Below are 11,749 nucleotides of genomic sequence, written 5' to 3'. Positions count from 1 at the left end.
CCACTGGATTGGGAGTCTTCCGTTATAATTCTCCTTCGAAGTACCCCCGAGAAGAGCTGTAAGGGGTCCAGCAATTTGTGCGAAGTGAGGGATGAAGCATGGTAGTAGCCAGCAAATCCCAGGACCATTCTGATGTCCCGCAACGTGCGTGGGGTAGGCCAGTCCTTGACAACACTCACTTTCTCTGGGTCAGGCTGGACACCTTCTGCACTGACCACCTGTTCGAAATAATGGACCTGGGGCTTCAATAGATGACAACAGAAGGTTTAATCTTCAACCCGTGTTAATTCAGAACTTGAAACAAATGTTCCAGATGCTCTTGATAAGTCTTGGAGTAGACAATGACATTGTCCAGATATAGTATTACGCTTTGGAAGTTGAGATGTCGTAGGCATGGTTCCATTAGGCATTGAAAAGTGGCAGGGGCATTGCGTAGCCCAAAGGGCATACTCTTGAACTCGAAGAGCCCCATCGGGGTCACAAACAGTCTTCTTGCGTTCTTCTTCCACCATCGGCACTTGCCAGTATCCACTGGTCAAGTCTAGGGTAGAGAAAAAGGCAGCTGATCCCAGGGCAGTCAGAGATTCCTCAATCCGAGGTAGAGGGTAGGCATCTTTGTGAGTGACATTATTCAGCTTCCGGTAATCCACACAGAATCCGATGGTCCTATCCTTTTTCTTGACAAGGACCAAGGAAGCGGCCCAAAGACTTTGACTCTCCTGGATGACGTCAGCCTCCTTCATCTCGGTCAGCATTTTCTTCACTGTCTGGTACATACCAGGGGCCACTGGGTGATGTCTTTCCTTGATTGGAGGACTATCACCTGTTAGGATACGATTTTGGATCATCGTGGTGCGGCCAAAATCGGTAGGGTGCTTGCTGAAGGCCTCCTGATACTGCTTGGCCTCCAATTTGATCCCTGGGGGTATTCTCATCCCCTATATGCAGCTGGGTCCACCATGGTGCTGTAGAGCTGTTATTGGCTCCATGAGCATTCTGGGCAGTCCACTGTCGGGCTACTTGCTGCTTCGTCAGTACATCCTTGGGCCAAAGATGGTATAGCTGAGCAACAGGAGTATACTTCGGCAGCCTGGTGGCGACATCCGATAAGTTAACAACTCGGACCGGGACTCTTCCATTAGATACTGTAACCTGACTCCTCGCTGCACGGACCAAAGTGTAGTCTTCCAGTTGAATTGGCTCCAGCAAAGCCTGATAATCTTCATTCTTCACCCCTGGTCGGGCACGACACCAGATGATTGTTTCTGTCTGTGGTTGGAGGATCACAGATTGCATATCCTGAATCCTCACAGGGCAGATCTCTCCTTGGTGGTTGACGAACTTCTGTTCGGCTTGCAGGGTCTTCAGATGGTGTTGCGCAGCTCGCCAGCCTGAGGTTGACATGTGAGGGAGAGATGCATGCAGTCCTCAAAACAGTGTCTCATAATGTTCATCCCTAGGATAAACTCTGCTGCCCCTTTATCTATAACATTGGTTATAATAACACCTTGTCCTTGGAGGACATACTCTCCCACTTGTATGGTGGGCTCCCAGTACCCATGCATGGGCACTGGTTTCCTGTTCCCTGCCATCACTTTAAAATCCACATCATCTGGTTCACACAGCATTTCAGGCCCCCAATATCTATAAAACACATCTGTAGGAATAGTGGATACCTGGGAACCCGTATCAATAAGGGCCTCTAACTGTACTCCCTCCACAATAATTTTCACATAAGGACATGTGGCAACGTACATCGAAAGTCCTCATTTGGTACAGGGTGATTCTGGACCTAGTGATGATGCTCCTGAGGGGCGGTCCTCGACCTCAGGGGATTCCCGTTTAAAGCCCAGCACTGACTTTTCCAATGCCCGGCTTTATTGCAATGACTACAGAAAGATCTCTGAGTCCCTGTAGGCCTAACAGGGGGGTACTGAGGTGGATTGGCAGGATGGGGAGCAGGTTTTCTGGGTGGAAGTGTCTCTTGACTAGGTGGTCTAGACCTGCTCGCCAGTTCTTTAACAGCCTTGGTTAACTGATCAATGTCCTGTCCTACACTCTGCAAGTCTGGGGGTGCAGGACTTGTATGGGCAGGTATTGGTGCAACAACAGGTGGTGAGGGTTGTGCTGGCCTGGCAGAGGCTCCTAATGTCTCAGCGGAAGGGGCACTAACTTCTTCTGCCTCGGGCCCTGACTCAATGACTTTTATGGCCAATCTCTTAAAGGCAGGGAAAGATATGTCAGGGTTCTGCACCGCCAGCATTGTAAGTTGGGCCTTGTCCCATTTATTTTGTGCCCCATCTATGAATCTGTCCATGAGCACCTTGTTACCCTGCTTGGGTGTAATGCCATCTAACTTTTTCACAGTTTCTAAAACATTTTGCAATGCCACAGCGTAGGCCCGAAGGGTCTCACCTGGTTTCTGACGTCTCTTGTACAAGCGTAGGCGTACCTCAGATGGGGAGTGAGACTCAAACACTTGGTAGAGTCCCACAAAAATCTGCTCCACTGTGGCCTTGTCGGCAGCTGGTCAGGTGCGGACCTCCTCCAATGCAGATCCCTGTAGCTGTTCCGTGAGTAACTGCACCTGCTGATTAGAGGGAAAAGAATAGAAAACATAGAGACTCTGTATATTCTCCTTGAAGTCTCACAGGGTGAAAGGATCTCCATTATAGGTAGGGAGAACTGGATTTCCCAAGAAGACAGGTGCAGCTACAGGAGCTCCTAAGTTAAGACGTTGAGCTGGAGGTGAAGCGGGTAACATTCTCCTTGCGGCTTGTGGTGACCCCTCTGGCGGGGCTGCAGGAGCACCACCATCCTGCTGGTCAGGTGGTGGTGGTGCTGTAGGTGCTGTCATCTTGTAGACTTGATTGGGTGCGCTGGCCCTTTAAATGAAGCTTGAGTGCGCTGGCCCTTTAAATGCAGCTTGAGTGCACTGTTCTGGAACTTGAGTGTGCTGTCTTGGAACTTGAGTGCGTCATCCTGTAACTTGAGTGCGCTGTCCTGGAACTTGAGTGCGTCATCCTGGAACTTGAGTGCATCGTCCTGCAGCTTGAAAATTTATGGTATGCTGGCCCTTTAAGATGGACCGTGGCGTGCTGCGGCAACTTGTGCGGTCTGCTGCTGTAGAGTATTGTACCGGCTGTGCTGCCCAGATCCTTCTTTCAGCTGTTACAGAGCTTCTGCAGCGGAGGTGCTGTATAAAGATGCAGGCGCAGCTGCCGGAGTGTTTGAATTTTCGCAGGACTTCCGGTTTGGTACAGGTGAAAAATCCTTCCGCAACACAGGAGGGAACTTCTCGTTCCGGCCGGCCGGCACTGGAGGCAGGACTGCGGGGGTCTGGCGGGGAGGAGCTGCTGCCGTTCGCGCGTGTGGGAAGGCCCGGCGCTGACTTTAACCCCTTCAGGTATGAGCGGCAACTTCACAGAATTCTTCAGCTCCCCCCTTACTTTTTCTTGCACCCCAGTTAAGCACAATCTCAGTATTGAAGCAAAGTCCCGAACACTTCTGGGCGCAATTATAATCGCAACATGCGAAAATTCCGGACCGTTCATAAAGCACAGTTCTCATTAGGGGAGGACTATGGCACTTGTAATAATGGTGGTAAGTTCTTTAAGGCACACAACCATATTGTGTTTGTAAGACGCCAAAAGACTTGTGGTGTCTGGGGTATTGTAGGAATGTTAGTGCAGGGTCTGGTGGTATTAACCCTTTAATCTCGTGACGCCAGGGTACGGTTTCCTTAGCGTTAATGATCCTACCGCCAACCGTCCCATAAACGCTAGGGAGAATAAATGGAATGTCCTCAGCAGGTTTTATGAAGTAAACTGAAGAAACTTTACTCGCAGATTTTATGCAACGGTCTTTTCAAGAGTGAACTGGAATACAGGTTCCTCACAGGTTTTGCTGGGAGTTGGAAGCAATGAGCTTTGATGCTAGCCACTGTGCTACTATTTTAGGATATTTGAGCTGATAGTAGTCACACAGGATTCAGTAGTTTGAGCTTTGGTAACTCACGTTTTGTGGCTGCTGGATGTTAGGCTTCAGGCCTAGCTTGAATTGATGCTGAAGCTGAGATGTGCTTTGCTTGATAATCCAGAACTAAGAGAGAGAGAGTTTAGTGGCAGCAGCCCCTTATATATTAAGAGGGCTTGACAAAAGCTCATTGGCTGGCAAACCTGTAAGTCCTGACCCAGTGAACTCTGGGTACATCACATGACCAACAAAGGTCCTTAAGCATTTTATACATTACCACTGTGTATCACGTGACCACTAGGTCCTATACATATATTTCCTATACATTAAATTAATATGTACACACTTTACTTAAGACGACTAGGGGTAAGCCCTGCAGGAGAGCCCTATATACATGGAGGGACTCTAGCTGCCGGGACTTTAGACAAGGGACAGGACTAGGTCCTGTACCGGGACACCTCAGTCCTATCCACAGATAGCACGGGTGAAAACAAACTAAAAGGTTATAATATGGGGGAAGCGTGTCAAACACGTGAAGGCCATGTTAACACGTCGGAATATCCATGCAGGTTCCCATTAAATTCAACAGGATTACGTTGCACTGTCCAACTGGTACAGAAACACAACATAACATAAATGCACTGGTGTGGTGGATGTAACAATGACATTAGCTAACCCTCAAAACTGATGTAAAATTGAGACATTAGCCAGTATATCCTTATATGAAGGACATACCTGAGCCCGCATACCACGCCAAGGTTTCTCAAGTGATGCGGGACCTAACCTAAACCTGCCTGTGCATGATAAGCAAGAAAACAGGGGCAAATGCGCAATTACAAAAGCTAATGTCATTGTTACATCCACCACACCAGTGCATTTATGTTATGTTGTGTTTCTGTACTTCTCTATGTTCACATCCACACACCCATTCATCGGGTACGGATGATATATGTTGGTCCTTGTGGTTGGTTGCAGACATCCTCCATTGTATGCATTTTTTGCTGGGGATTGCCCGTAGCAACGGACCACAAGTGCAGGACTTGCTATTCCCTATAAATGCACACCAGCATTTGGGCTCGAGCACTTCCTGACATTTGAGACCACGTTCTTGTTGTGTTTGTACTGTCCAACTGGTGCCAGAAAGTTAAACAGATTTGTAAATGACTTCTATTTAAAAATCCTTATCCTTTCAGTACTTATCAGCTGCTGTATACTACAGAGGAAGTTGTGTAGTTCCGTATAGGGAACTGTTCAGAGCAAGAGATGTTTGCTATGGGGATTTGCTCCTGCTCTGGACAGTTCCTGTTCTGGGCAGCCATCTTGCCTGAGCTACTTGGACCTGTGGGCAGTGTAAAAAAAATCCTGTTTTCGTAGACCTGATTTTAATACAGTTTTTATTGTGCTGAGCGCTCCTGCCACTCGCTCTGGCTGTGAGTGCTCTCCTCCTTCCACCGGTGGGCCTGGGATTTACATCGCGGGACGCACCCTCATGCGGATCTCTAGCCTTCACTTACCTTCTGCTCCTGCTGACTTCCCCACTACCTCTGTTCTCCGGCATGCGCGCACCCACTTCCTAGGGTGCGCACGCATCGGAGCTCTGAGATTTAAAGGGCCACTGTGCCCCTGATTAGTAACTGCACCTGTCCCTTCCCTATAAGTTTTTGCATCTCCCTCTACCTCTTGCCAGATCTTTACCCTAATGCCATTGTGAAAGCGTTTTCCTGTTTTGCCTACCTGTGTTCTGACCTACTGTTCTATGACCTGACCTTGCTCCTATGCCGCCTGCCTATTGACCTCCTGCTACGTTCCTGACCACGTATCTGTGCCGCCTGCCCTGACCATCTGCTTTCATTACTACGAGTTGCCAGATCCCTCCTGTGCCACATACCCCCTCAGCAGCATGTGTGGACGAGTCATGTCATGGGTAGCGACCTGGGTGCCGCCTGCCGCAGCAAGCCCATCCCGCTTTCTGGCGGGCTCAGGTTAAAACCTGTTGTACCTTAGACTCTGCTCCCTGACATGGCCCAAGCCATCATCCACACAGGTACAGCGGATCTACTACCTCCGTGAGGGTAACATTTATGTTGTTTGCTATGCCCCTAGTTTCCAAGATAAAGGGGTTTTACTATCTGGTTGGCTATATGCAATAGTCAGATAGGTGGGGACTTTATTGAAGAAAGGGGAGTGACTAGTGGGCTCATTAGACTGATTAGCCCATCTGACTATTCAGAAAAGTGAAGATATTCAACCAAATAGTAAAATCCCTATATCTCTGGAACAGAGGGACATAGTAAGAAAATAAAAACAGCTTTGGCTTAAAAATAACATAATATAATTTTTGTACTTTGTAATTTTTGTACTGATCATAAGTCCTCTTAAACAGCATAATACACTGGAGCTGACATTACTTCTATGGAAGAGTTTTCAAGCCATGTTCTGGGCAGAAAGGGGAGGAGGGGAACTGTTTCCATCGCCTATTGTGAATGTCCTGATATCGTCTTATCTGGATGCTGGTGTCACCTTTCTCTGTAATCCTGAATATGATGATAAGGAGGAGACTGCTGAAAAGTGATTTGTACATAACAGGAAGTCTTAGCCTATTATTAGGCTTAGTGGCCTGAATATGCAAGAGTTCAGGATTTGGTTATAATATATTAGGTAACATGGAAAATTGTATATAAAAAAAATATTTCATAAAAAAATATGTTTAAAGTAAAAACTTTATTGATGTGCAGTGTATAACAGGATTGGTTGTATGTTTTGCAGCATAATACTACATTTACTGTGAGTTATCGTTGTTTATAGTGAGGCCCCTGACTGTGTTCTGCTTCTATTTGTAAGTGTATATTCTCTGACCATACCTGTGATTCTCCTTGATAATCATATGTACGCCCCTGAAGCAATATATAAATTACCAAATTTGTCCCTTATGACAACATTAATGATAACATGTCTTCGTTTCAACATTTCTTATTTTTTATGAAAAAATAGTTCATTGCTTACACTTGGATCTAATGTAAAATAAATGATTTGTCCAGCAGCAGAAAGTGCAGAAAAACTGATGTATCTTTATTGAAGTAAGATCAGTTAATGCTGACGTGTTTCGGGTCCTGGCAACCCTTAGTCGTGGCATTACCCTTAGTCATAAGCCATTGTTATTTCTCTCATTTTCTCTTACTGATTCTCTTGTAGACAATGTCATTTAGAGTCAGAACCTAAAAAATACAAAACAGTGACTGCATGTAAGTACAAATTTAAAAGAGAACGTCCATGGCTGTACAACATTATCTAGTTTTAAACTCCACAACATATTGAGTCCCACTGTAAGTACTTTGCTTTATGTAAATTATATAGTGACAGCATTATATCAAGTTTTAAAGTAATTCAGTTTTAACAGCTGTCTTCTGAACATTTGTTTGGTGGACAGTTTTCTCTCCTGATCCCCGCATACACATAAATATTTGGCTTGGCCGACCTTTTTGTGGACTGCATTGTGAGAGGTAAGCTCTTGCCAGACAGCTCTGGTGGCTGCATATCTCCCCAAAAAGAAACAAATCGGTCAGTACCCCAACATAGAGAGTTGGGAGGCCTTTGTATACAATGTCAGCTTGCATTTCTGTAAAAGGTGGGTTTGGGCAACTTTCAACTAATGTATAAAGGAGCCTTTAGTGTATAAACATCCAGAGCTGCAATCAGAATTCTGCTGGTGTCTGTTACCTTTGTGGGAGGAGTTCATACTTTTAACTAGGTCTGTATTTATGGGCAGCCAGGATAAAAGAAATGATGTAAAATAACTCAAAATAAGTATTTCACGGTTTTCTTTGATTTATTCTGTGAAATGTGGATAACTAATTAATTAATTATTATTAATAATAATAATAATAATAATAATAATTATGATGTTTTGGTCACTTTTTAATGCTGGCGGTGCTTTCACTCTAGTGGTAGCATGAGACGGAGTCTACAACCCACACCAGTGGCTCAGGTAGTGCAGCTCATTCAGGATGGCACATCAATGGGACCAGTGGCAAGAAGGTTTGCTGTGTCTGTCAGCATAGTGAACACCAAGATTGGAAAATTCTTTGTTGGGCTGCACAACCCTCCATGTGCTTGCCAGAGGAAGCCTGACTGCCATTAGGTACTGAGATGAGATCCTCAGACCCCTTGTGAGACCATATGCTGGTGCAGTTGGCCCTGGGTTCCTCCTAATGCAAGACAATACTAGACCTCATGTGGTTGGAGTGTGTCAGCAGTTCCTTCAAGAGGAAGGCATTGATGCTATGGACTGGCCCGCCCATTCCCCAGACCTGAATCCGGTTGAGCACATCTGGGTCATAATGTCTCGTCCATTCACAGACTGCACCACAGACTGTCCAGGAGTTGGTGGATGCTTTAGTCCAGGTCTGGGAGGACATCCCTCAGGAGACCATCTGCCACCTCATCAGGAGCATACCCAGGCATTGTAGGGAGGTCATACGGGCATGTGGAGGCCACACACACAGCCTCTTTTTGACTTGTTTTAAGGACATTACATGAAGTTGGATCAGCCTGTAGTGTGGTTTTCAGCTTTGATTTTGAGTGTGACTCCATATCCAGACCTGTATCAAGTGCTAGCTCTATAGGAAAGACCATCTTACTCAGATCGGACAATGACTAATGTTAACTAAGAATACTATAGATTTAATAATGTGCTACAATCTGGTGCTACAATCTTAAATCAGATATCAAAACTACAGTAAGTCAACCTACTTTACACTATTGCAGGAAACTTACATTGATAAGAATATCTCCTGAAACCTCAGTGACAGAAGTGACCCCTTTAATGTTTACGACGAGTTTTCCATCCACCAAATTAACAGTAGTCTAGAAAAGAAGGAGACATATACAGTTATAGAATAATCTAAAACATATATTTCTATATAGATCATGTAACAAGACACTGGGTTGCTATGCATGTGCTTTTGGGCTAAACTTAGGAGTGGAATTTACTGAATTTTAAGTCCTCTACCCTTAACCTACCCATGGAGGTGTGGACTTTCTCACAGGGAATTTCTCTCTACCCAAGGAGTAGTTTTTGTTAGCAAAAGATTTGCACCATGTCATTGTACCAATCAGCAGGCAGAAGTTGTAGACAGGTGGAAACAATGTTGGCACATGTGGTGTTTGGTTAGCAATGAGACTGACAAAGGTCAGGGCTAGTGGCACGCAAATGGACGGGGTCAAATATGCAAGCCGGGTTGATACCAGAAGTAACAGAAAAACTAGAATTTAGCTAAGAACAGAAACCAAATGGACAAGATTGCTAAGTATCAGAATGGTGGAGGAGGGTCTGTTAGGAAACACAAGTCCCTAGGACGTTGGTTTAAGAACTAGCAATTTGGTGCCACTGATGCCTGTTGCAGCAGAGGATGTTTCTTCCATAGAATACATGTCATTAATGTTCCTATCAGAGGTAGTTATGATATCCCATTAAGTGCCCATTAAAAGTGGGGTTCAAGATAGACGAAGTGAGTCCATTGGACCCTAATTTTTTGTCACTATTATTGACAGCCCATTTAAACAAAAATACTTTTTGGCCAGTGGTTGTTTACCCTAATTTACATATTAAAAAGATAAAGGAGCAACTATCACACATCTTAGAGGAAGAGTATAGGATAAAAATGACATGTGACCAACCCGATTTATTTTATGAACTTAGTCACATGCAGACTGTCCGGTATTAGTATAACACTCACGGTAGTAGTAGTAGTAGCGCTGCTGGATGTGGATCCTCCAACCTGTGTGGCAGATGACACGGGCCCTATTGGGGAGAAGAGTCTAAGGTGCCTCTGGTCTTCACCAGAGCCCGCTGCAAGGCAGGATGGGCTTGCTGCGGAAGGTGACACCGAGGTCGTTACCCCCGATACGACTCGATGACACAGGTAACTGGGCAAGACGAGGTACAGAAGGATGAGGCAGAGGTGTAGTCAGACTTAGCATAAGGTCAGGGCAGGCGGCAAAGGTGCGTAGTCAAATAACGTAGCGGAAGGGTCAAATACATGGGCAAGGAAACAGACAATAGGAATGCTCAATCTCAGGCTAGGGGCACTGAAGATCCGGCAGGGAAGTGTGAAAGGTGCAGGGACTTATAGAGTAGTGTCAGGTGTTACACATAATTATGGGCCCTTTAAATTTCAGAGCTCGAGCGCGCGTGCACCCTAGGAGACGGGGAAATGCGCGCCGAAGCTGAGACTCAGTGGAGGAGGTGGCAGAGGACCGTGGTAAGTGACGGGCTGGGATTCGCATGCGGGCACGTCCCAGGATTGGGCCATAGCAGAAGTAGGCAAGAAGCGGGGAGGTGAACGCTCACAGTCGGAGCGCCGGAACGAAGCGCTCACCGTGACAATTAGGTTGATTGTAAGGGTGATAGACTTACCTTTATTTTTTCAGCTGTCAAAGATTCCATCTCTGTCTCCTGACCAATAGTGAACTCATTACGTTGGACCCTGGGACCTGTAGTCACCGTGACCACAAAATGATCGCCGTTTTGTACAATCTCTGTTACACTCTTGACATCTTTTCCTTTCTGGATCAGTTCGTCAGGAAGACCTGAGAACAACAGACAGGTTGGAAAGCCTTGCCACAAAAATTTTAGATGAGAAAACAAGACTCTTGGAAACATAAATAGTAAATATAACTGATGGACTTTGTTTTTGAATATGGCATTTATTACCCCAGAGAAAGGACCAAATGGCTCCAAGGCATTGTAAGTTATCTACAATCTCCACAGCAGAAGGTTCTCCAAGTTCTCTGCAGTAGTGATCTGCCTCAGCCACTGGTTGGCTAATCGGGCAAATTCATATACCAAAAGGGAACCCAGGGGCTCTGGGCAGTGGCACTGGGGCTTCGTGAGGATGGCAGGAGCAGCGAGGAAGTAAGTAAGGTAAGTACAGGTTATTTTATCTCTTACCACCTGCCTAAAATTAAAAAGAGTGCTCCCCAGAAGACTCCTTTAAGATATACTGTATGACCTTGGACATCTTATGGATTTTATAAGAAGGGTTGACAACAATTATGCTTGGATATGAGTATGGAAATAAGAGAACTCATAATCATTATAACCAATACACTTCATGACCCAAATACAAGACTTAACGTTCTAAAGAAACACTATTGTTGTGGTCATCGGGAGATCTGGTACATCAGCATAGAGCACCTTACTTACCTATGGCTTTCATGAAAGCTTCAAAATTTTCTTGGGTTTGAAGCTCATAGGTCCCATTGAAAGCCATTTTGGGGAGAGTTGTTCTTCAACCAGAGGTAATGAGAATGTAAAAGCTCTTCAACTTGACTGGGACTATATGTAGCTTCTCTCTTTTATGTGATCTACTGTCAGATGACGTCTCTAAATTTATAGTTGGTTAAAGATTAACATTCACGTATTATGTGCCTTATATCTCAACTAGAGTCGAGTGAACTGGTAGGAGGAATTCTGGTGTGTATTGATAATGTGCTAGGGACAGATTAACAACCACAAACAGTGTATATTTAGTGCTTAAAGAACTTCTTAACAGGCTGTATAAAAGTCACTTTGTCATAAGTCATGTACCCCTATTCATTTTATAGCCAACAAACTAAGCAAGCAAGTCTTGTAAATGTTATATTTGTCTAAAAGTGTTTTATGGTCTTTGAGATGGTCATATTAGATCCTAGGGAAGGTTTGAAGATGGGGGGAAAGTGCCAAAGCTTTCTAGGCAACTCCAGATTTTTCATGTTTCTATAGGGTCAGAGATAA

General features: G+C 45.1%; 1 protein-coding gene across 1 annotated transcript; it reads right to left on the bottom strand.

The window, feature by feature from the left end:
- Positions 1 to 6,980: 6,980 nt before the first annotated feature.
- FABP1 (fatty acid binding protein 1) lies at positions 6,981 to 11,246 on the bottom strand. The gene is made up of 4 exons (XM_056551551.1): positions 11,180 to 11,246; positions 10,391 to 10,563; positions 8,749 to 8,838; positions 6,981 to 7,190 (listed from the first exon to the last, which is right to left on the bottom strand). The coding sequence occupies exons 1-4, from the start codon at positions 11,244 to 11,246 to the stop codon at positions 7,140 to 7,142; spliced, it is 381 nt and encodes a 126-aa protein (XP_056407526.1). The 3' UTR covers positions 6,981 to 7,139.
- Between the last annotated feature and the right edge of the window lie 503 nt (positions 11,247 to 11,749).

The sequence above is a fragment of the Hyla sarda genome, chromosome 1 (genome assembly GCF_029499605.1).
Source record: "Hyla sarda isolate aHylSar1 chromosome 1, aHylSar1.hap1, whole genome shotgun sequence".
Taxonomy (NCBI): Eukaryota; Metazoa; Chordata; class Amphibia; order Anura; family Hylidae; genus Hyla; species Hyla sarda.
The sequence above is the reverse complement of the archived record's forward strand: the minus strand, read 5'-3'. Positions and strand labels throughout refer to the sequence as shown.

What these genes read in the sequence shown, in the direction of transcription:
- FABP1 (XM_056551551.1), bottom strand. Translation starts at nt 11,246, where the DNA reads ATGGCTTTCAATGGGACCTATGAGCTTCAAACCCAAGAAAATTTTGAA. An exon ending in AGCTTTCATGAAAGCCATAG is followed by an intron (nt 10,564 to 11,179) that starts GTAAGTAAGGTG and finishes TGTTGTTCTCAG; the next exon opens with GTCTTCCTGACGAACTGATC. An exon ending in TGACAGCTGAAAAAATAAAG is followed by an intron (nt 8,839 to 10,390) that starts GTAAGTCTATCA and finishes CTTCTTTTCTAG; the next exon opens with ACTACTGTTAATTTGGTGGA.